General features: G+C 31.6%; 2 protein-coding genes across 4 annotated transcripts in view; one reads left to right on the top strand and one right to left on the bottom strand.

Moving 5' to 3' along the window:
* Nucleotides 1-242: 242 nt before the first annotated feature.
* Nucleotides 243-3,921, top strand: LOC125068051 (ovarian-specific serine/threonine-protein kinase Lok). The gene is made up of 9 exons (XM_047677032.1): nucleotides 243-570; nucleotides 726-855; nucleotides 932-1,068; nucleotides 1,153-1,280; nucleotides 1,369-1,494; nucleotides 1,821-2,024; nucleotides 2,158-2,369; nucleotides 2,485-2,686; nucleotides 3,166-3,921. The coding sequence occupies exons 1-9, from the start codon at nucleotides 381-383 to the stop codon at nucleotides 3,439-3,441; spliced, it is 1,605 nt and encodes a 534-aa protein (XP_047532988.1). The 5' UTR covers nucleotides 243-380; the 3' UTR covers nucleotides 3,442-3,921.
* The window catches only part of LOC125068052 (protein spinster), a 28,593-nt gene continuing 6,740 nt past the window's right edge, over nucleotides 3,916-25,768 (bottom strand). The window contains exons 2-10 of one of the 3 annotated variants that reach the window (XM_047677035.1): nucleotides 13,937-14,133; nucleotides 13,448-13,599; nucleotides 9,619-9,819; nucleotides 9,133-9,264; nucleotides 6,465-6,726; nucleotides 5,461-5,559; nucleotides 5,192-5,381; nucleotides 4,994-5,018; nucleotides 3,916-4,874 (exon numbers count right to left, since the gene is read on the bottom strand). In XM_047677035.1, the coding sequence (XP_047532991.1) occupies nucleotides 4,999-5,018; nucleotides 5,192-5,381; nucleotides 5,461-5,559; nucleotides 6,465-6,726; nucleotides 9,133-9,264; nucleotides 9,619-9,819; nucleotides 13,448-13,599; nucleotides 13,937-14,133 (1,253 nt within the window). In that variant the 3' untranslated portion in view covers nucleotides 3,916-4,874; nucleotides 4,994-4,998. Of the gene's footprint in view, nucleotides 4,875-4,993; nucleotides 5,019-5,191; nucleotides 5,382-5,460; nucleotides 5,560-6,464; nucleotides 6,727-7,131; nucleotides 7,394-9,132; nucleotides 9,265-9,618; nucleotides 9,820-13,447; nucleotides 13,600-13,936; nucleotides 14,134-25,768 lie in introns of all 3 variants that reach the window. The other 2 variants (XM_047677033.1, XM_047677034.1) reach the window with 2 other exon arrangements.

Here is a 25,768-nt window from a genome sequence, read left to right on the forward strand (position 1 = left end):
GATTTTAGTTCTAGGCTTAATTTTTTATGATTGAAATGTATATCTAAATTTATTGTAATGTATAAAACAAAGACATGCCATTTTTTTGAGATATATTATAGTGGTTATTAGTGGATGTATTACTTAATATATTTTTATGACCATGACATTATTTTAGATGAAATAAATAGTTAACTTTTCATTTGAATCGTCTGTACTCTATAATGTGGTACAACAAGCGTATTCGACTATTCCTATTCCATATTCTGTATTCTGTGTCTATGGTCTATGTCAAACTAGCTGCCGCCGCTCAAATCAAATCAAACTTTTTTTAAGCTGAGTCTGGAGTTCTTGTTCTCCATTATTTAACAAGATTATTTCATTTGGAACAAAACAACAAAATGGGTGATGATTTAATACATGACAGTGGAAATACTCAGACACAAACTCAAAATTCTCAAGTCGAATGGAGTCAAACGAACACACCGTCTTTTATACCAAATATTTGGGGAAGGCTTTATTCAACCAAAGTTTCCTCATCAGGAAAATATTGCTGGAAATATACTAATACACAGAAGCCCGAATACTATGGTAAGTTTCTTTAATTTTGTAGAAATAAAACTTTAATACTTTAGGCGAACAAATTTTATACCTACCTTCCAATGAATAAAATTACGGCATAATATTCCGTTATTAAAGTAAGTGATCTATATTTTCTACTTCATTAATATAAGCTAAATTTTTAGATCTTATTAATCCTGAATTTACTCTTGGAAGAACATTAACATGTACCTTCGTCGTAAAAAAAGATATTATAAAAGAAAATATCATTAAAAATGTTAGCAAACAACATTTTATTATCAAAAGAGACTTATCGTAAGTATAATTATAGTTCTTTTATTATATTTCGCAAAAAATTGTAATACTAAATACAAGGTTTTATATATTTTAGAGAAACTCTGAGTCCTGCTATCATAACAGATTTGTCACACAATGGTACCTTTATAAATGGTGTCAAAATTGGAAAGGGAAACAGCAGAGTACTAGACGACAATGATGAAATAGCTATTACACATCAGCTTGTTAAAAGTATGTCTGATTATAAAGATCACAATATCTAAGTTAAATTAATAGATCTACATATTAAGCTTTTTCTTCTTCTTCTTTTTTCAGTATTTTTATTTAAAGATCTGCTAAAAAACGAACAAGATAAAGTACCCAAAGAAATATCACAAAAATATTATATTTCCAGGATTTTAGGACAAGGAGCTTGTGGCATTGTAAAATTAGTGTATAATAAAGTTTGTATTTTTAAATTAATATGGCATGGTTGGTCCAAATATAAAATATAATATTTATTACAAAATTACACTATAATTTTGTTTTCAGACAGCATGCACTAAGCATGCAATGAAAGTTATAAAAAAAAGTAGATTGACAAATGGACAGCTAAATCATTTAAATAATCCAGCAAAAATTATGAATGAAATTAACATAATGAAGGCTCTGAGACACGTAAGGTTCTTTATAATTACTTTGTTTCGTCAAAAATACCTGGTTATAGATTATAGAAGTAAGCATTTACCACTAAAAATTTTCATTAAATGTAAATTTATGCTAATCTAGAACGTCGTCACATGAATAAATGACTGAGCATCATTATAGCATATTTCAAATCTGTGTTAAAAAATTGTGTTATATTTACACAAAAGAACTTTAACTACCATTAACTTTATAGACAATATTATTTTTATTTTTGCATAGCTTATTAAAGATAAATATTGAATATTTGTTCACATCCTTTGCACAAACTTACATACTGTATTAAAAAAAACTTTCAGCCATGTATAATATCTACAGAAGAGGTATTCGATTCTTGCGACGCAGTATACATTGTGCTGGAGTTAATGCAAGGGGGAGAACTGTTCGACAGAATTACAAAGCTTGGAAAGCTTCCCGAAAGGCTGACTAAATTTCTCTTCAGACAAATGGTTTTAGCTGTAAAGTATCTTCACTCTCAAGGAATCACACACAGAGACCTTAAAGTAAATATTTTGATATACTTTTTTAATAACTCAATGTTTCACAATGCTGTATAGCATTATAATACAAGTATGTTTACTAAGATTATTCTAAAACATGTTTAATATATACTATTTATTGTTACTTTCATAACAGCCTGAAAATGTGCTATTGGAGAGTAAGGAAGAAGAAACAATAGTGAAAATAACTGATTTTGGACTCAGCAAGTTTGTTGGCGAAGACAGCTTCATGAAAACTATGTGTGGAACACCTCTGTATTTAGCTCCAGAGGTACTTAGAGGCAATGGATTGAATTGTTATGGACCAGAAGTAGATGTTTGGAGCTTGGGTGTCATATTATTTGTGTGGTTAGTATAACAACATTAGCTATAAGTTAGAACAATTCAAAGAAATAATATCATTTCTGAAAGAACTTTTACATATATAGTTCCATAATTAAAATACATTGTCCAATATTTCCAGCCTTGTGGGCTACTTGCCCTTCTCATCGGACTACAAGGAAATCTCACTTAGAGACCAAATACTTAGTGGAAAGTATCGTTTCTCACACTCGCACTGGCAACACGTCAGTTTGCAGGCCAAGCTGTTGATGAAGAAAATGCTCACAGTGAGGGTTGAAAGAAGAATCACCCTTGAACAAATACTCAATCATGCCTGGATGCAGGTTTGTGACTATATAAATATATTCATACAATACATTTTGGACTATTTTGATTTCATCAAACATTACTTAATTTAAAAAAAAAGTTCTACACAACAATAAGAAAGAAATAATATATAAATTATATTTAAAATGGCTTGTTGCAAATTACTCTTGTGTTTAACTCAATAATAATCTATAAAATTGTTACATTATTCATAAAATTTCAAAATATAACAACAGCTTTCAAAAATACCTTTGTTATATGAAAAATCTTAATGCAGTTAATAGTAACTGTTGCCTGTATCTTTAATAATTTTAGTAAACAAAAATCCAGTATGACATGCTACCCTTCATGAGATTTCTGAAATTGTATTGTTATGTATTGTAATATGCCTACATACAAAATTTTAATAATAATAAAAAAAATTAACTTGATTGAATGAATGATCCAACTATTTGTTTTAATAACCTTTATGTTTAAATTTTTTTATAATTTACAGGATGTGGATATTATAATAAGAACCGAGAGGTTGTTATCGCAAGAAGCATTAAAAGAAAAAGTTTATCTGACAGAATCATCAACCAACTCTGATGAAGAAAATATAAATATAGACAATGTCACTGTACTAAGACTAGTAGCAACTGGTAAAAGAGCACTGAGCGATAGTTACAATTCCTGCGAACCTATCCCAAAAAAACTGAGAGTTGATCATCATCCTCAAATTGATAATGTCAACGACACAAGTTCAACTAACAGCTGTTGCTCACATGATTAAACAATTATAATACCATTACCAGATGATTATTTCTATTTCAGAAAATTTTATATTACTTTGTGCTAATTAATGTGACCATTTTTTTTAAATAATTAATATTTTAATGGTTAATTTTAATGAGAGTATGTCTTCATTATTTTGTGATTGTTCTTATACAATTTGTGATGATACTACAATGTATGTTGTTGATTTTTGTTGTTGACTTGACAATTTAATATCTAAGAGTGTTATTGATCCCTTTTATTCTTAAATTTTAGTGTTTTAAAATTCTATGTTAATGTTTAATTAAATTTAAAAACGACTTTGTGATAACGTAATGCTTAATATAGTTAATGTTATCAATATTAATTAAGGTTATGGTGTATGACAAACTCTTACACCACTCCAACCCACCAAATGTGCCATGTTTTTTATCATGTTCGTTCTTATGATGTATAATGACAACAGGATTATTGTTGTACAATAAAAATAGTCATGAAAAATAAATTATGTATTTATTTTCAATTCCATACTTTACACAATATTTACAAACAATTATATTATTATTAGGAATTTTAAACAAACAATTCAGTCTTGATTGATATTCTATACAGTTTAACTCACAAACAAAAATTACATATAATTGACAAACTGGAGGCTACTAGAGGTACTTATGAATATTCTATATAATGTTTCCTGAAGTGAAAACTATTTAATATGGAAGTTCTATAAGGCAAGTTTGTTAAACTGTATGAATATATCTACAACAGATTATTCCAAATACTTAAGTAGCTTTCCATTCAAAATTGCATTTATAAATAATTATCATAAATTAAATTACTTATTAAATGAACAAAATAAATCGGAATAAATAAAACAAAACTTTGTATCTATTTCTTGTGTAACAAGAGCTTGAGGTAATTCAAATACAATTTCCCCTACTATTACTACTATATTTTCTTTGCTCCTTTAATTGAAGATAAATATTAAGACATAATAACGGGCATTAGGCTTATTTTGGTAGAATAATTTAATCAAACAATTTTATATAACTCGACACATTTTTGAATAATCATTTCAGGCACATCATGTCTTAATCCTAACCAGTAGGTAATGTGATGCCTAGTTTCCAAAACCCTAACTATCTAAGCTATCTCACTCTACCATACGCATACTCTTTGATCAAGTGCTGTGCATTTACGAATCAGTCTTTATCATATTCCGATCGAATCATAAATTATGTTATTATATGAGGTATACCGTATATTTATACATTCACATTCCAGTAGTTTTATCGAAATATATCTTACCAGTGTGAACGTTCACAGCTCCCACAGATCTATGTTCTATTTAATACGACTGACGAGCGACATGATTCACTTTGACTTATTCACCATCAATAATATCTTCTTGGGCGTTACTGTGCGATGGTTCAGCACTTTGAGCTTCTGCTTCTGCAAGAAATATTTAAAATTATAAAAATGTTCGATAACTAATATTTTTATGCATTATATAAATTCGAAAGCGACTCCATGCTTTTATTTCCAGTTAGTCACATAACCTATACACTCACCAAGGCTAAACTATTTTTGAAGCAACTGAAACAATGTGAAGTTTCAAATTTTGTAATGTAAGCAAACTACAAACTCGTTTTTATAAAGCTATACTCAAATAAAATAACTTAACAGATAGAAAACTTAATAAGCATAATCATATAATAAATGACCAAAAAATGACAATGATTGCTAACTAATATACTAAATAAACAAACCTGCGATAGCTCTGTCAACTTTTTGTTTATCTCTGACGATGTAAATGGCAGTTATTAGGAAAAATATTCCTCCGATAACTTCTACGAAACAGGTAACAAACAGAGCGTATTGAAGAGCTTTAAATTGCACGATTTGGCTGGGCGCTTCAAATGGTAATGGGGATAGTGACTTTTTTAAACTCTCGGATATCTGAAATATAAGATAAAATCTAGTCATTGCAAAATGATTGATATAATAAATTTCATATATTCAAATATGAAATACACACCACTCCTACTAAGTAAGGACTCCCAGCATCCCCGAACATATGTGATATCAATATCTGGAAAGCCTCTGCTGTCGATCTTCTAGGTGGTATAACCACATACTGCAATGAAAAATAAATATAAATAAACAAAGGCAAAAAATAAGAATTACAGATTTATAGTGTAATTTTTATCAAAATAAATAATCAAGAACATGAATTTTACTCAACAAATAATTTAAATTTAGCGGGAGTACAGGTGCGCCATCTATGCAAAAGTTACAGAAACAAATAGGTACCTTGCAAAGCGAATAACAACTTGTGCTTAGAATTTTATGCAATATCCAATAGATGTCGCTGTTTTGGAAAAAATATTGAAACCAGCCTTCATGCCACGGCATTGTTAGGAAATATTCCAATGAGATACTAAATCAAGATTTCTTAAACTATTAAAGTCCCCTCAAAAACCTTTATATATAGTATGTACTCATGACTGACTGATTTCAATGGCATACAAAGCAAAAAGTATGAAAACATGCTAGCGACAAGGTGGCATTAATGTATAACTTACTTGCGCTTAGCATTGAAAAATAACAAGCCTTTCATAATTATTCCAATAAAATTTTAAATAATAATTGATGAATAGTTTAATTTTATTTTAACTGTTTAAATTTAGTATTTTATATAATACTAAGCGCGAATAAGTATTTGTACTAAAATAATAAGTGACAACCCATGCAACGATTCAAGCTTATTAAATAAAACACTTAAATAAATCAAACATTACTTTCTACAAAATGAATCCTTCGTAGTGACTACTCGATTGTCAAACTTTGAGAATTATCTTTTGATTAAAAAACGGCATATGAAACAATTAACAATAGTAAGCTTAAAAGTTATTCTACTAAAGATCACATTACTCTTTCCTCAATTCGGTCATAGATTCGGTCATCATAATTAAACTCGAACCGTCAAAAATCAAAGAGAAATCTCAAAGTGACCAAGGACGATCACGATCATAATCTTACCAGCGACATATCGGCCACGATGGCCCAGTTGAGATTCAAAGCGAGCTCCCCAATGAACATGAGCGCGAAGGGCGAGTAGAAGTAGGACTCGGTGAGCAGCAACGCGCCGGCCATGGCGGGCGCGGACAGCAGCAGCCCCGAGCCGCAGATGACGGCGTGCGCGCGGCCCCAGCGCCGCACCAGCCACGCGCCCAGCCACGCGCCCAGCGGCACCCCCACCAGCCCCGACGCCATGGTCAGCGCGCCGAACACCAACGACACCCTTGTGCGACACGCGGAGTCAGCGCCCGACCGTCATCCCGCTGCGCCGAGCTTTGGCGCGTCGAAATCGCGTCCCGATTTTGAACATTTTCAACGAAACGGTTTTCGGAATGACGGTCGTCCGCTGACCTCCCTCGAGCGAGCGAATATTCTAGTGAGCGACTTAACTTAGCGACTTATCCTACGATCTATGCGAGTTTCAAGCGATGGGCTCTCGATAGGTAGTAATCGATGATCATGCTCTCGATTGCGCGAATGAAAATTAACTAATATTAGTATGATTCAAGCACGGTGAGGTACGTCGTCAAATCACAGACAGACATGAGTAGAGGGGTAGAAGGGGCATGTCGTGCAGCATCTCATTGGAACGTCTCCGGAGGGCTCGCGCGGAGGGCGGGGCGCTCACCAGCACGACGTCGGCGACGATGGACCAGGTGAGGTTGAGGGTGAGCATGCCGAGGAAGACGAGCAGATAGGAGAGCGCGGCCACGTGCGACACGGCCACGAGCGCGAAGTACACGAGCGGCGCCGACACCAGCAGCGCGAACCCGCAGATGAGCGGGTCGGCGTCGGGCACGCGCGTGCGCAGGCGCTGCGCCAGCGCCGAGCCCAGCGGCACGCCCAGCGCGCCCGCCGCCATGCCCACCAGCCCGAACTTGTACGACACGCTGCCACGTGCATGCCCGCCGGGTTGGGCCGGTTATTACATGATTTCTTGTGGTCGTTTTTAAATGTTAACCCCCGCGTGGCTCTTAGAGATGATTGTAGTTGTTTTAATACGAGCAGCTTGAGTCGCACCGGCATTACTTACTCAAGGAAATTAAAGTAATCGCTCATTTGTTTATTTATTGTTTTGTGACTGTCAAATTTATTGTATCATACACACATAGATTGGGGCGGTTGGTTTCTTTAAATAAATAAATAAACAATATCTTAGATAATTACAGTACAGGCGAATTCTGCCGGCTAGGGAATCGCACTTAGCATTAATATCCAATGTCTTGGACTAAAACTAATATACGCCCCTATTAACTTTAATTAATAGAAATATAATTATTAATCAGATCTGTAAGATATTTTCACGAATTATTATTTACAATATCAACTATTATAATAAAAAAAACGAAAACATTTTTAAACATCAAACATCTGCCGCTTTGTTTTTGAACGTATATGGAAATGTGATTATTTGGTCATGAACCGTGAACGATGGAGAATATTTTATATTATTTATTTTGATGCTAAAATAAAGAATTATTGTTTTCTTATGTGAACCGAACAGAAAATACATTGTAGCTAATTAAAATGTGTAAAAAGTTTTAACTTTTACGATTTAAAACGACCAAACAGTGTCCTGCTTATGTCAATATAAGTATCATATGTACCAAGGCCACTTTAGTAGGATGTACGTATATACAAAGTTACAGACAGTTGAAAATTTAAACAATTAAAGCGAAGTTGTCGCCGTATTATCTTGTCATAATTTTTTTATCAATCTTTCTCTAATAAAATGATTGTCAATACGTTGTAGCGATATTAATTTTATTTAGTACGATGAAGAGTTTTTTAGAAAGATCTATAGAAAGCCAGAGACAATTTCATTGATTTTATAAAAAAAATATATTTATCGTCTTAATTATGTATATGTGTGCGTCTCTGTCGTATTACCAAAGATAATTACGCTAGTGGGTAGTAAACTTTTCGTAAGTATTCGATTAGTAAGTATTACACAAGTTCGTGACATTTTTCTATTATTACTGAAGTTAGTGACGATGTGTGGGATGAGCCTAATGATAAAACCTTAGAGATTCGAGAAATTCTCTCATGACATCGATAAAAAAAATCATTAATTTTTTTTTTTATATTTAGTCATATTCCGTTTTAATAGAACTTTGCAGAGTACTTTAAATAATATAATAGTACGATATATTAAAATATATTAAATTGTGTTATTTGTTAATAATATTAGTAGAATTAGACATGGCTCTTTCCGGAATACCGAAACATCTTACGCCGAAAATATTGCAAACTTGTCATAATTTTAACAGTTTTTTTTTTCGATAAAACAGAGTTGTATTTGGATTTTGTCCTGTGATTTGTTTAATGTATAGATGCCACTGCCTTGTTAGTCTCACTCGCGAGGCTTATAAGACTGCGTATACCGAGCTCTTGGGATTCAAATCTAGGTTGAGGCTAATGAAAATTGTATAAATTTAACTGGGGTTTTGTCGGGATATTCCCAAAAGCAACCAATAGCTATCAACAACGGCTTTTCGGTCTCGTCGGATACCCTCCCATCGAACTACGATAGAAAGGGAATAGTGCGTGCGGTTGTGTTTTCGCACAAACTTGAACACAATAACATCCTGTGCAGTTGGATAGTCGTGTACCTACGACGTGTGCTCACCTCTCTATAGTAATGTCGACGTTAGGCTGCATGCTGAGTCCCAGGAATATGAACTGCGGCCCCCACCACGCGAGCGCGCCCGTCACGAACGCCACACACGTGAACGCTAACGTCGACAGCATGAACGACGGACTGGAAAAAACATTCATTCCATTCTATATCTTCGTTTAAACTATATTTTCACTTTTGCTCGCGATCAAGTGAGAATTGTTAAGATTACATTTATCACCCAAAAAAAAAACTGCTACAGCTAGCTAGAGATGAATCCTATATTTTTTAAAGAAGATTTGTTGATTATTAAAATTGTTGTTGCCGTATAATATATACTTATGCATATGACAGATTATCATACGATGTAGTTTCCTCAGTTATTTTCCTTTACCGCTGAGCATGAAATGAATTAAAACAAGAACGATTTGTTTCATGACGTCATACCCGTAGATATATTTTATTAAACTTAATTAAATTAAGGATAATGGCACTTACTTCCTCATTAGTGCTTTCAAGTCGTCCACATACGATGTAGGTTTCATTCGACTCTCTTCGGCCTGACCACGTTCGGGGTTTTGCATAACCCACACGATGAGTCCTACAGCTACAACCCCTAGGAAGGGGGTTACACGCAAACCCCATCGCCAATTGCCCGCCGCTGCACCCGCCACCGACCCAACAATGTATCCAAAACCGCTGAAAAGAATAGCAAAAATATTTAAGACTTAATGCTTTATTTTGATCTGCGGCACGCGTATTGAAGGTAGAAGCATTCATTATAAGAACCAATTAATATGAGTACTGATAGCCATCATTATATTACTACAATAAATTAGCTCAATCTTTTTTTTTTTAATTTTAAACAAATATATTGGTATATGAAATTTTCACTTAGTATGTGTGACCAAACAAATTTTAAATATTAAGGATTGTGATTATTCCTAATTCTTACTTATTTAAATATATATTATTATAATCTCCATACCGCATTTTAACAATAATTGAATAAAACGATTTCTACGTTACAAACTTAAATATTCAATAACGTTTTTCGTATACTTAATACTATTTGCCCGCATCTTCACCCGCGTGTGACGTATTAAAATAACTAAATCGTGTTATATAAATAGGGTTTTTAAAGTGTATACTAAACCACACAATAAATATAAATAACGTCATATGAAAACAGAGACGGCAATTATTTCGGATTTTCCAGTGAGTTGATTATTATATTATTATTGTTATACTTCCGGGTAAATTGTAAAGAAATACATAAGGCACCGAACAATTAATAGCATACAATAATACAGTTTATAACAACACAGAATTTTATTTTTAGCGCAATACAAATAGCATATTTTAATAATGAAGGTCTTCAAAAGGCTGTTCGACGTCAATCATAAAAAATCCATTTCATTTACAAATGGGATTTCCATACTTTCCACGTCAAGACTTAATTCATCACAACTACATATAAATAATTAAAATTAAACATTATTATTATTAATTAATACATTTACCAGTTAATTATTTTACGTGCTTTCCGAGGTTCGGGTCTAGAAAATTAAAGTGTGTGTGTGCACATTACATTTCCATTTTGACACTCCGAGCTGGTATTGAAAATTTTTCGACTCACAAAACCAATAACTTTTCATCGACCTGAGCTGGGGATTGATACACAGGAACTCGGTATATACGACCTTATAACTGGCCACCAGACTATTATAATAATATATATATATATATCATAATAATAATAGCTTCTAGCTGCTAGCTGACGTGAACGAAAGCTGATCGAAATATCAAGTGCTCGTAGGAGATATTATAGAGCACAAGTAGGTTGTAACACAAGTGCTCTCGATGATAATCCGACGCGGCCGAATAGAGATCAGTACCAATGGCTTTACTTGCTGTATGTGCTACTTCCTAACTCCAACACTTACGAGCGATGCTCGAGAGAAAAATAATTTTCATTGACCAGACCCTGTTTTTGCTTTTAGATTCTTTTACAAATTGATTTCTTTTTCAAAGGTAACTTCACAGCGCGGCAACCAATCTCCGATTGCTGGAGAGGCTGGTTGAAAAATACTGAAAAAACATGTACAACGAGGCATATTTAGAATGTAATTCGTTGAATATTTCTTACTAATATGACGCTTTCGTGACACGATGTCCGTTATTATAATGTAAGTAAAGTGGACGTTAACGCGAAACCCATCGAATCGAATGCAATAAAATTTCACAGATGAAAAGACCATGGTCTCGTATTAAGCGCGGATTGTGTTACACCGCCGGCACGTTGTGGTGCAAACCTCAGACCAATTTTACTTGCATAATACAGTGAAAGTTTGCAATATGTATGGAATATTTTAACTACACATACACATTTAAATTTAACGAAATTATTAAGTATATGGAAGTATGTCTCTTCTTTCACGAAGTATTCTTCTTCTTTCTGACTTCTTCATATAGACATAGTGTATGGGCGAGAAAATTTTATTACTACGTTACACTCTATCTCAATTTACAAAAGCTACAACTAAAAGTATCCAGGGTATATATGACGATTAGCAACGGCAGGAGACTTACCAACTAAGCAGGACATATCATAGTTGTGTGTGTGTGCGCTTCACAAGTGTGTGCTTCAATTGCACTCTCTATTCCAGCACTCTATTACCGGATACCGGAGGGTGTTCAGACAAAGTACTAATAATTTAACGTGCAAAAGATAGAGTAAAGATAGTTCAAGCGAAAAAACATTAGATCCTCGTCGTCGCCCGCGTTTTGACAATGCACAGATGAAAATACAACATTTATTTTAATGTATGCATATTGGTCAGTGTATACGTACGTGTGGAAATAAAAAAAAATACATAAAAAACTATTCGGAATAAACACAGCAATTAATATATAATTGATATGAGTCGAATGACGATAATATTTTTAAATTTATCTACAGACTTAATAAAAAAAATAAAATAGTGTAATTACCATTAACAATAATTGTACATAATTTATGTATACAAAAAAGAGATGTTTTTTATTTCTACACATGATAAACATCAAAATCAAGTTACAGATTTCGTAGCCAAAACAAAACTAATTAGATTAATAAAATTGATGCGTGAATCAATTACTTTGCTATCTTTCTGACTAATTAAGCTATAATTAGAACGATAAATCTAATTACGTTCATTCATTATCAATCGCGCAGTAATCCGTGCTCGTAATATTCCACTGAGATCAGAATATTTTTGCATACGTCCGGTACGAGTTTATCGTCTACCGACCTGCTAGTAACTGCTGTGTCAATGATTAGCTGTAGGGTAAACGATCTGTTGGTACTTATTTATATTAAAACAAGGAAAATAACTAATAGTGATTAACTTATGAGGCTGTAGATCACCAGCACCAGATATACCAGCAAAAATTGTTAGTAGCAGTTAGTTATACGTTAAAATACATTGTATCATGATGTTTAGCTTAAAACCTTCTCTGAAACACGCTGAATATAATGGTACCAATTTTATTTCAAAATATATAGCGGGGTTATGCGTGATGCCCTCAAAAAATCCGGGATCGTTTTATAGATATATAGGACGATACAACGAAAAGTGATAACGGTATCCGTTATCACTTTTCCATAACCGTCAGAATAGTCAGTTTTATTTGATCTATTGAAAAATTAACTATATTAATATTAAATAATAACCACACTTTTTTAAATGCATAATATTAATAACGGTGGTTCGAGCTCTGTGCGGCCTACGTGCCCGTCTGGATGGTATTTTTACAACAATTATTCAATCGTTTGGTTGGAACTTGGAAGGATAAAGGAGCCAGTATAATTACAAAAATAAAAGACAAAACATCTTCGATCAATTGTTGGCGATGCTTTGATTTAGTTACATAGTTAACAACTTACTATACGCATACCATGTTGCAAATTTACTTACCTAAAGTTAATTTAAAAAAAAATGTAGCTGTAGTTCACCCTTTAATAAGTAAAGTAGGGAGACGAGTTTAGTATTCTGCGCGATTCTTTCTACGCTTTAATTACTATAAGATACCTTTGAATAACCTTGATATACAAGAAATTTATAATATCTTGTAATTATTGTACACAAATCTACACTTCGACCTCGTCAATTGCTATGGAGAAGCAATTACATCACCGATCTTCAAATTAACCTCACTTAACGGTATTATACGACTTGATAGGACAGATAATTGCTACCTACACATACCTAAACATACATATTACTTACAATGTATTTAAATATACAGAGACTAACAATGTAAAGAAGTAGGAACCGTTTCTTACCTTCCGACGGGTATGGCGAAGTAGAAGAATGCGAGCATTTTAGACCGGACGTTACCAACGAACAGATCGCTTATAATGGTAGGGGCTATCGTGGAATACGACGCTTCACCGATGCCCACCAATCCACGGAAGAACGCGAACAGGTAAAAATTCTGTTAAAAGTAATACAAACATTAAAATTTATAAAAATATCTTTAGTTACGTATGTATATCTTACTTTCACACATACATACGAAGGTTTATTGCAGTTTATTCGATTTTTTTATATATATTATCCAATGCAAAAGTGCACGCCAATGAACATTTATTTACCATATCTTTTAATATATTGCCATTCATTTACACTATTATACCGTTAATATTATACACTGTGTCAGTTTTAATAGCCATATACCTATTACTTCGTACTGAAAATATTGCTCGTAAATAATATATCAAGTAGTAATGGTTGAAATGCTTCTTACATTGAATAATTTAATATATACTCACAGTTATAAACGATCCTATGAAGGTTGTGATGCACCAAAGTGCGACACCGAAGGCCATTATCGTCCGCCTCGAGAAACGATCGCCCATGTAGCCAAAAATGGGAGCAAACACCATGTAGGCGATGACAAATACCGTCTGCAGAAATCCGGCTTCATCATCCCGTATAGCAAACTCTTTTTTGACATCTCCGAGCACGCCTGAAAGAAAAAAAAAACCATTAGATTTTTTTATTTATTTTCAACATGCTAATTCCAATTTGTTTTCAAATAAACAGTATTACAATTGTTGATTAATAAGTTTGTATGACATTAAACTCTTTGCCAAATGAGATAAGCGTTTGGGGAACGTAATTAATGAATTTACATTAACTTTAAATAAATAAATGAAATAAAAAACACTCATTTTACAAAGAAGTTAGAATTAAAATTAGGATTTCTATATTATTCTACATTATTTTATTATAAGCATCAAATGTGTGCTAAAATTCAACTTAATCAGTTTATCGGAACTGGTTTAAATTTGACCTAGGCATACTTAGAAGTAAAATTAAATAAGAGCTTAAAAAAAGACGCATCTAACATCTCGTATCCTATTTAATAAATTTAACAACGATGAAAATCATTTAAACGATTCAAAACATTCCATTTCCATGTTAAGAGAATATATTAGTAGATGCTCCTCATACCTTAAAACATTCAAGTGGCCGTTTCGACAACGCATCGGAATTTCTTAAGTAAAGACATGTGTTCTCGGTCAAGTGCTTCTTAAAGGGATATTGTTAAACGTTATGGAATTTTACATTATAACTGTGTTTTTAAAATATAAATGGTAAAAGTAATTAAGCTTATTATCAGAACATTTCACAATTATATATGCTTTACTATATCGAATGAACTAAGTATTAAAACAATAACTATACAAGAACGGTTGAATGTGATAATATTTTCTTAAAACTAGTCGCTCATTGGTAAGTTTTGCCTTCATTATGTTTTGAGTACATTTTTGGAAAATTAAAGCTATCCTTTTATAACCAATAAAAAAGTAGGTTACAGGCGAATAAGGTACGGAACTCTTGCTTTATGCCATGTATTACGACGTCCCATTCGAATAAACGTCAGTAGTCTTATTGATTGCAAAGTAGCGTGCAACCTTAAAAGTGACCTTGGCAGGGTGAGTGGCCACACTCGCAAATAAACGATCGCAACCGGAACACGATTATATTTTAAATATTTTTTTTGTTTTTTGTTTATTGCATCATTCGTTTATGTTTTACCTGTTTTTATCTTAAGCTTGTCTGCTTCCACTTGAGAGCTGCTGATTAAAAAAAAAGAAGTCTTTCCAGACAACGGTTATCGATCGCTCCAGTGGGTCTTTAACAAAATTACCTTCGCGATAGACGGATGGACATTAAAATAAAACCTTCGAATAACAATTTATAATATTATAATTATATTTGTCTTACTGAAATTCAATGCAAACAAAAAAAGATTAAAATTTTTTGTTTTCATCAATACAGTACTACTAAACTATTTTATTCAATATCAAATCGTTGCACTTTATAGTCCGAATAAAAACAACTCTTGTTATACGTTACAAATAAACTATTTAACTTATATAACTTCAAACAATGGTTACAGCCAGGTTACAAAAACGTAACGATACTTAGTCTCTCGAGCCAACATTAAACCAGTTGAGTTTATTCGGAAATATAACAATATGAAAGTTACTGGAAACTGTACAGAGTATAATAAACATAACGCACTCAAGTTCAATTAAAGTAAAGTGGATCCATTATGATTATAATGCAAACCGAAATCACATGTAAGATAACTTTCGAACCAATAACGTAACGAAATTCGACAAGCATCAAAATCAATATCCATCGTTGATAAATGATAATGCTATCTTAATGCATTTCATAATCCCGTGAAGTTTGCTTTCAAAATATTAAATAAAAATACAAACATTCACATATAAATATGTTATGATTTATTTTGCCAATAATGTAAATCGTACGGACGGATGGGAGTGGTTATAGTTTGTACTACAAATATAGACGACCGATAACATAAGCTTGAATAAATAAAACATTTATAACGTTCTCATTGTTACATAACACGTACCCTACTTTTAGTAATCCGTATATCATCCAACGTTAAATAAATACTAAAATAGAGATATCAATAATTTTTTTTTAAGAAACGCCTCATTCAATAATCGTCATTATTATAATTAATAAAAATGGCAGTACAATAATCAGTCGATACACTAATCGGCAGTATACTAAATCCGTACCATAAATATCCCATAATCTCTCCTGCCGGACTATCTCCTTGACTGAATTTCATAAAAATCGGTTCAGCGATTTAAGCATGATGAGGAAACAGACCGAGTTCGTTACGCATTTATAATATTAGTATATTTTACCCTTATAAACAAAATTTTATAAAAATCTGTCGGGTAGTTTATTAAAATATTGTGCACATAAAGAAAAGAGTGCATTATCCTGACCATATTAACAACAAGTAACATAATCATTCATTTCATTCGTCATTCGAAATTGAGTCCGGTCATCATTATGAAATTTTACATATATTTTCCTTGGTGGGTTATATTATATTATTTAGTTTCAGCCCGCGTTTTCAGTCGAGTGGATGTAGTTTTATTATCATGTCATTGTGCTTTTTACATTGTGGTTAAAAGAAATTTTGATTATTTTTTAGTTAGGTTAGTTCTGTCTGCTAATAGAGCAATAGATACAACAAGACCGTGAGATACATGTTATATAAACACGTATACACGACATATGACCAAAAAACAAGCTTACAGGTACCGGAACCTTTAGTACTTTTAACCAACCTTTTGTCTGGGAAAAGTATACTTGATTGGTGACAAAGTCTGACTGTAACATATAGGTACCAAATGAAACAAAATATATCAGTCGAAGGGAAAAACCTTTGTAAGCGACAGACTGATTGATAGACAATTCATATTCTATACATTTATGTACACATTCAACTGCTGTATTTGGACATGACTATAAATTATGTCTTTCATCCGTCCCTACTGTTTAGTTCTATTATTGTTGACACCCCATTTTTAGACATTATAATATACGCTTTTTTACGTATCTTTATCCCTCTTAGACCTGTATAACGAAATAATAAAAGCTTCACTCGATCCACAGACTCGACTCTTTTTTTTGTAATTTTTCTTTATTAGTTCTGATTTTATAATTATTAAAAGCATTATTATCATACCATTTTATTTATTATTATTAAATAGTTAAACTTCACAGTAGTAACGTATGATATTTTATTTTAATTACTGGTTTTTGTTTCATGTACTTGCGTATGTAACTACGTAATTATTTTATTTCCAATGTATATAATTGTATTTCAAGTAGTAGATTAATTAAAGTTAACGTATTCGTTATATATACCATTTATAATCTATACTTAAGAAAAAAAACAACTCTTTCACACTTACCAACATCAAAAACTCTCAACCGATATTCCTATAGTCAACAATATATACAAAGTTTGAAATAAAGTCCCTTCCAGTCTGTAGGTTTAGATCTTTTTAACTTTGAAACTACGCAACGGATTTTAAGCATTCAATTTTTATCATTTTAATTTCAATTCAGTTTTCATCAACAAATAAAGTGATTCAAAAAAAAGGTTTTTTATATCATAGATTCATATTTTAGCGAAGAAAAGCCGAGTATTTCAACTTTTCTAGTCGGAATAAAACATTAATTTTTTTCTATGTTTGGGCTTAATTTCAAAGTAGTATATAAACCCTTATTGTACACATCTGAAGGACGGTAGCTAGTTTTAAATAAGTTAAGTTCTACCCCTTGAAGTGAAACTGTAACAACATTTCGTATTCTGTAATGGAAATATTGATGTGTTTCATATGTGAGGTGAAAGTGAAAAACTCGTAGTAGGAACTTATATAGTCGTACATAGTGTTCACAAGAAGTAGACAGAAGATAGAAAGTTAACAAGCGATTAAATCGTTGATTAGACTTATGAAAGCAAGGTATAAGCTTTCACTGAAGGTTTTTTTTTCCATTACATAGTTTCCCTATATTACTATCTCGAAGTATTGACAACTAGCATGCGGGTATTGTATATAGGGGGGCAATGATACGGAGGGCTTGATGGAATCGAAGGTCTTTTAAAATAAGAAATGTTTCATGTTCGACTTGGTTATTTTTTTTCATATACTTACAGATTTTGTTTTTAATTTTACTTCTAAATTTAGCATTAATTATGCTAGTTTTTTCGAATCCTAAAGAATAGCATATATTATTCAATGTCTCGGCCAATTATATCGCGGAAATTCCATATCAACGTTAATTTTGCTTTATTCGTCTTGTGGTTGGAATAGACAATGAGTATTTATTAACTACCTACCTACTTAAATATATTTTATATAATATTATGACTAGATTTAATGTTTTGAACTATATTCAAAATATCCACGCCGTGCAACGTCGCTGGCATAGGTAAATATTTAGCAATTTGTAAATTAGACAAACGACTTGTTAAAATTTAAGACGGACCAGGATAATTTAAATATCCGAACTTTTAGCGACTATCGATTCTCCTTAAACAACGACTATTTAATTCATCACATCAAAGTGATCATTTCCTTTTTTTATTGGGTATCTAAGAACTTTATGTCGGTAGGTATAAAAATATTTAGGGTTCTATAATTATTATTAATACAGGAGCAGCAGCAAACTGTTTTCATTAGATTAAGTTAACAATATCCACAAAAAAACATAAATTCAAGCCTATGTCAACATACACTGACCTAGCGTTTCTAACGTTTTTGTAAACCTATGGTCAGTGATAGAACAACACTCGATAAAATATAATTTATGATGATTCGCCACTATCAATAATACTAAGTACGTTTGACCTTCATTTCTTTTTGAAATGTACGTCAGCGTTTGTGGCGTGACATTACGCCTCGTATACGTCACCCGCGCAAATAATAAGCGCCAACGTATAGCGAGGGCAGCACCTTCGCCTGAAGCAGATACTATGCGACACACACACACCCGTCCGTTTACCCACATCACGCGATCTCACCGACCAATCGCAAGCGCGAAAAGTTGTAGCGCGAAGCAGCGCAGTGATTTGTAACGGCTGCGGCGGCAACGCATGAAATGTTCAGTCGGTCAATGTGACGAAACTTTAGTTATTTTTAACAGTTATATAAGACCTACTACAATTTTCTAATTGCAATGTAGATCTTCGTTTTATTTACTAGTCTTCACGCAAACGAAGAAAAGAATTGATTCATCTGATGATGTGTGCGAATTGCGGTTAATAATCAAATTTACACCAAAACTTCTGTTCAGTATGCTTAATTACTTACTTGTTTTTTTCGTTACATCAGAATGCAATATGACATTTGTACATTGTACGTGACATTTGTTTTGACCGTGCATAAACTTGTGGATATTACATAATAAGGTATATTTTTACAGCCAAAGCTCTGACCAATGATCTACACAACAAATTACCCGTATATATATTAAAACAGACAATACCTAGAGTGCATATTGCAATAGTATCCGGCGAGTTACCATAATGGTATTGGAAAATAGATAAGAATGTGATTAATTTACATTTTATATCCGGAACAACGTCGGCCGGCGGCGTCTAGGTGACGTTCCATCACGCAATTTGCTAAATAAAGATTATTAGTAATCATTATAAGATTTATAGGACTCAAAGTAAATAGTCAATGAGTCATTCGTTTATTTTTACCACCTTTAAAAAAAGTATGAAAATCTTGTACATTGATAACCCGTTAAATATTCCAAAATTAGCAAAGCCATTAACCTCAACGCTTAACTGAGGATAGATATTGCGTTCCTTGGACATAATTTTCCTCACGGTATTTTCTTTCATGACTGAGGAGAAGATCAAAGACGAATTATAAATACTTTCTTTCTTTCTTTTCTTCTTTATCGTCCGTTGGTCTCAGGGCAGCAATGAAAACACTGATATAATATTTTACGACTAACGACATTGACGAAAGTAGAGTATGGTTTAATAATAATATAGGTATTTGAATATTATTCAAATATTTGACAGTATTTAAACATATGATGTAAATGCAACAATATAATTATAAAAAAATACATTTTTGTAATTGAACAATACCTAAAGTTAAATATTGTGAAATGCAGGTTCATGCGTGGTATCTCTATATTGTATACGTTGTTGGGTAAGAATAGGTTAAGGTCAAGTTTAACATAATGCATTGTTCCCGTTTAAACTTACATGTATGTTTAATTGTTTTTCATTCTGATGTAGATCAACTATTCAATTAAGGTCGTCGGAATAATTATTATATAAATACTTATATATCATCATATCTATAGTCTGTAGGGTTAGGTATCCTAGAGACATTGGCGATATAACATGCACCCTGTTAAACAACTACAATTAATAAAAAATAAATCAGCAATTGTTTTATTATTATTATTATTTTGTTTTATTTATAGAGCAAAAATCGCCGCATAACTTTTAATTTAAATAAAAATCATTAATTTTTCTGACTTAATCTTAAGGCACTTAACCGTTCTCTTACAAGACTACTTCACCGAAGTTGAACGTGAGAGATCGCTATACGCGATCCGACCGCCTATGCGCACTAATTTACGTTCGTTCTGTTTTTCATATTACTTGCTTTTACATTTGCAAAAGCAAATAAATAAATAAAAAAAAAATAACATTTTTACAAGTTGAGTGTCTAGAATAAATCACATTATTCCATTTCGAACTCACTACTTGAATAATCAAATCTGTTTTTGAAAACAAAATTAATATTAACAGTCGCTTATAACATACATGGTAAATTATGTATTATTTTAGTTCGATTTTTTTACTTGGAATTAATTGCAATAATTATTATTGAGACTTGTTTTTAATATTTGTTTAACAAACTTCCGGTTAGGAAACGCATTATATGTTAAACATACAAATACACAAGCTAAGTATCCTGTCGATTGAAATACTATAACGAATTGCTAAATCTACATAACTGTCTATTAACGTAAACACAATATAAACACTTCTTATTCCATGAAAACATTAAACTAACTTTACGGACTTCAAAAGCAGAACCCGAAAATATTCTTTAATCTTGAGGCGGCTGGCGGTGAGGACAAGTCAAATTTTACAAATACATACAAGTATTCTTATATTGTATTAACGTAATTTAATTTAACGTTCGATCGAATTGATTAAATAAAATAAAAAAAAAACTTTTTTAAATAAACCTACTTACTAGTTTTAATAGTTTTTTTTATCTCTTTGACAGATCCTTTCAGTAAAAGACCATCAGTATATGACTAAAATAGTTTACTTTGGGCTGTAGATGTGTGTACCGTATTTTAATTTTTATAGCCCACTTAACAAACTGCTTCCGGTGAAGTATATTCAAATGGTTTTATAGACCAACGAGTTAATAAATCATTAAAGGAGTGAGACTGATTGCATCGTCTTCTCAAAAATATATTGTTTTTCATTTAATTTAATTAAAAAAATTAAAATGCAATTTTTGATAATTTGTTGTCAATAATAAATGTAACGTACTAGTACAAAACATATTTCTAGGAACATGTTGCAAGTAAGTTTCATAAAAAAAGTAAGTAGTCAGGGGAAACAACTAAATACGTGCTCATTTATATGTATCATAATACAACCACGGGCTCCAATAAGTCTGCTAGAATTGCATTTCTCGCAATCAACGTTGGATTGTACTTATTCAATTCTACTTAAAATGATGTAACCAATATATTATATTACTTGTGGTACGAGAGCTAGCAACCTTTTATAGTCTACCAGCGACGGGTGCAATTTATGAATTAAGAAAATGATAATATGATAGTATCCGGGACGAATAGCAACGAAAAGACTGTCTATTAACTTTAAAAAAAAAGCAATTTTACTTTTTATTCCTAAAGAAAATGATTAAATTAAAATTCGAATAAAAATGATGTTAGAATACGAAATTTGCACCTGTACAAATGCGATGCGCAAAGGGAAACTCAACCGATCCCAGCAGTCAGACGGCAAAAGAAATTATAAAAACCAGCTGACCTAAAATTATTTTTTTTCGCGACGTTGCTGGTAGCTCTTGTACTATTGGAAATGCAATTCAAAGTTTAAGTGTCACTTTATACATGAATTTCCATTAAGTCCAAAACCAACGGGTGGTACTGGACTTAATGGACGCTTGTTCAAAATTTTGCTATATCACCGAGAGACGATGACGTCATTCTGTGTGACTTGAGCCAATTACAGAGTAACGTAGCTCAAGATGCGGATCTAGATTTTATCTTAAAGTTAACATACAAACTCTGAATTCTTTTTCCCATACTTAATATTATTTTATTCTTAATATTTTACTAAAAATAGGTATTGGAATAAAATTAAAATCCGACTTCAGAATTTTAATTATACGCTAATATTTTAATTATACGCTACAAGGTTTTCAACTTAGTAAAATATAAAACTAATTAAATTGAGATGGAACGTTGGGAACTCTTTGGACCTATTTTATTTATTACTAAAAGAAACCAAACTAAAAAAAATCATCAAATTAAATCCCAAAAATACCCAAACATAAAATAAATACTTTTGGCGGTTAATAAATTTACAAAATTTGATAAAATTGTTAATGTCTTTCGCGCGACATGAATTTTAAACACCCAATAGTTTTTATCACTGGTACAAAAATTTATGTAAAAAAGTAAAAACGAATGCGTACTTCATTTTAAAACTATTATATCTATGATTTTTTGTATGCTTTACTTATAATAATTAAATTTATTATAATCTTATATTTTAACTTTATAAATAGTTAGGTTTTATATTCATATTTCCGTAATGGATCTTTTAAAGCTAAAAAGAAATCAACAAACATCATAATTGTTTATATATTTGAATTTATTCACACATTCACTACTTTTCTATTTTATTCAAGCCTTTCCTCGGATGCGTGTAGGTTAAATTACCGTCAGTTTTACAACCACATAAATTGATACAAGTATTTATTATCACCGCTTACTGAGTATTTGTATAGTAAACTTTATATTTCACCTTTCTGTAATGTTGAAACCAAGGGCTCGTAAGCGATATCACTGATTAGATATTAACTTGTAAGTGGAACGCAATATACCAGATACATAGTGTATACGATAAACGATTATTGAATAAAAATGTAATTTCAAATTGCTGATTTCAAATATTAAAACGAAAAAAAAAATTAAAAAAATCTTACACGTAAGTGCCTTCATACTTTGATTACAGTTAGGCATTAGGCATAACTGTTAATAATATTCATAACATCCCATAAAACGGAACGTTGAATGAGCATGTCATGCATTGGTATAATTGTATTAATAGCGATCTTCACGTAGGTGGTACGTACATACGTGGCGACAAACGTAAATATATACATACCACGCCTTTATGTAAACCATCTTAAGAACGTTATTCGATTGTAAGTATATAATGTAGTGCACTGTATCATCTCCAGTGGAACTAATTGGCTGCAAGTGCAGTCTCGATGGGCTCTCGTATGGACCAGCGTTTCATGAGTATAATGCGGGCTCAAAATGGCTGCAGCTGCGTTTCATCTTATCAAAGGCATTACTGTGACGGTAGCGTTTGTAATATCAATCAACTGATTGCAGTTTGATTTAAACCTACGTCGCATCTTGATTGTATTATGGAAACTTAGCTACAATAAATAGGATTTATAGTTATATCTTAATTTTACATATTAAACATGAAATATATTTTAAATCGTATTTGCCTATTCTCTTCTATAACAAGTCTTTTGACAGTTTTTGTTTTACTAAGAAAAACTTTTTTACATAATATAATTTGATTGATTTGAATAAAAAAAAAACATTATATAAAGTTAGATTGAGCTCAATGTGATTTCTAAGAATGAAATTATGTCTCAATTAGAGTTCATAATCGCTGTGCAGTCATCGATATTGCTTATTAAATTCAGTTCCATGTTACTTGCAGTTTATTATTCGAATGATAATAATCGAAAGGTTATAAACAAAATACTACAAGGTGAAATAAGTTAATAATAATTATTGTCATTCTTTCAATATTTATAACTTTACAACTTTCATATTATTAAAATAAAAAATTGAACAATTTTAAAATTCACAAAACGTTATTATAAGGAATATTTATGCTCATTCAATCTACACTGAAACATAATTTATTTGATTTGATGTGTTGTGTGTGTGTTTGATAAGTAAGATTTTTAAGATATATATCGTAATACTATCCTAATAAATGAGATGATGTTTGTTTTGTAATACCTAACTGCAAAAAAACTACCAAATCAATGGAGACGGTTTAAGTATATAATATTCTAATTAAACTATCTGAACTGCGCACGTGACAAGTGCGTATTTCATGTATTAATAAATCGATATCACATAATCAATATATCAATACAACATCGATACACGAAACGAAAGAAGTTAAATACTTAAAAAGAAATTAGCGTATCGTATCGTACGACCGGTACTCAATAAATTCCAATGCAACGCAATTACATGTTTATGACAAATAAATATTTGCTGTAATGGAAAGTTATGTAAATTTGTTATGTACGTAGCTACGTGACTAAAATTTTGTGAGAGACTTGACAGAAAACTCAACGAACAGAATCGTCTCTTACTGAACACGCTATACACTAAACACTAAAACGAAATACATAAATAAAAATAAAATATAACGTAAACAAGTTCTAGCTTAATATATTTTCTCTTTCAAATATATTGTGTTTCTTTTTTATCAGACTTTGATATAAGGAGCTTGCTCATGCGCACAACATTTCAAATCTGTAATACATAACTTCTTAGAAAAATATATAGATCTTTTTTCTTACATTATCAAAAAAAAATATTAAAATAATCGTTGTAATGATAAAATTTTTCATTATTGTTTTGTCCAACCATTGAACAAGGTTTAACAAAATACGTTTGACTTCTTTATGTTTAGCTTAGTCAGGACTTCAATATTTGTAATTATAAGCTGCGTTATATGTTTAAGCACAAACTGCTACCTATAACAATTAACTACTATACATTCTTCAAAAAACTATTAAAAAACAAGTCATACTTTTTTTTGTAATTAAGATAAAGTAATGACGATGTCCACTGGGAATGCATTTACGAATGATTAACGTTTAAAAACAGATTGACAGATAAAAAAGATTCCAAACAAACGTTGGGTAAAATAGAATATTATCTAATTTATGAATAACTAATATTCGAAGGACCGGTCTAACTGGTTTGATTAATATCCCCATAAAGTAAACGCATCGAAGCTACGATCCTATAACAAAAACTTAATTTATAATATTAAAAATTTTAAAGTAATAAAATTTATGATCGATCTTTCTGTTTTATATTTTTACTACGATGTGTTAAACGGAACAATTAAATCTTCAATATAAATTCAAAAAGATTTCTTGTGTTGCGGTACCTTTCACGCCACCTACGTGGTTGTTAAAGAAATGGTGGTAATAAAACTTTCGTAACATTTACAATCCGACCTAAAGGTTCGCCATTCGCTGAAATGGGTTTCATTTCAATAGTTTTACGATTTCGGCTAGAGTTCAATTTATTTCGTAGTCGACAACATTCACTTATTTGTTTGTGTATCTATAGTATTGTGAATTAATAAAAAAATATCCACATAATATTGAGACTTTGAAATGATCAAATTAAGGACATAAAAATAAATAACCATGGAACATATT

The sequence above is a fragment of the Vanessa atalanta genome, chromosome 13, assembly GCF_905147765.1.
Source record: "Vanessa atalanta chromosome 13, ilVanAtal1.2, whole genome shotgun sequence".
Classification (NCBI taxonomy): Eukaryota; Metazoa; Arthropoda; class Insecta; order Lepidoptera; family Nymphalidae; genus Vanessa; species Vanessa atalanta.

Excerpts from the sequence above, each read along its gene's own strand:
- LOC125068051 (XM_047677032.1), top strand. The coding sequence starts at position 381 with ATGGGTGATGATTTAATACATGACAGTGGAAATACTCAGACACAAACT. Across the intron at positions 1,069-1,152 it reads TACACATCAGCTTGTTAAAA|TATTTTTATTTAAAGATCTG; the intron begins GTATGTCTGATT and ends TTCTTTTTTCAG. Across the intron at positions 2,370-2,484 it reads GGTGTCATATTATTTGTGTG|CCTTGTGGGCTACTTGCCCT; the intron begins GTTAGTATAACA and ends CAATATTTCCAG.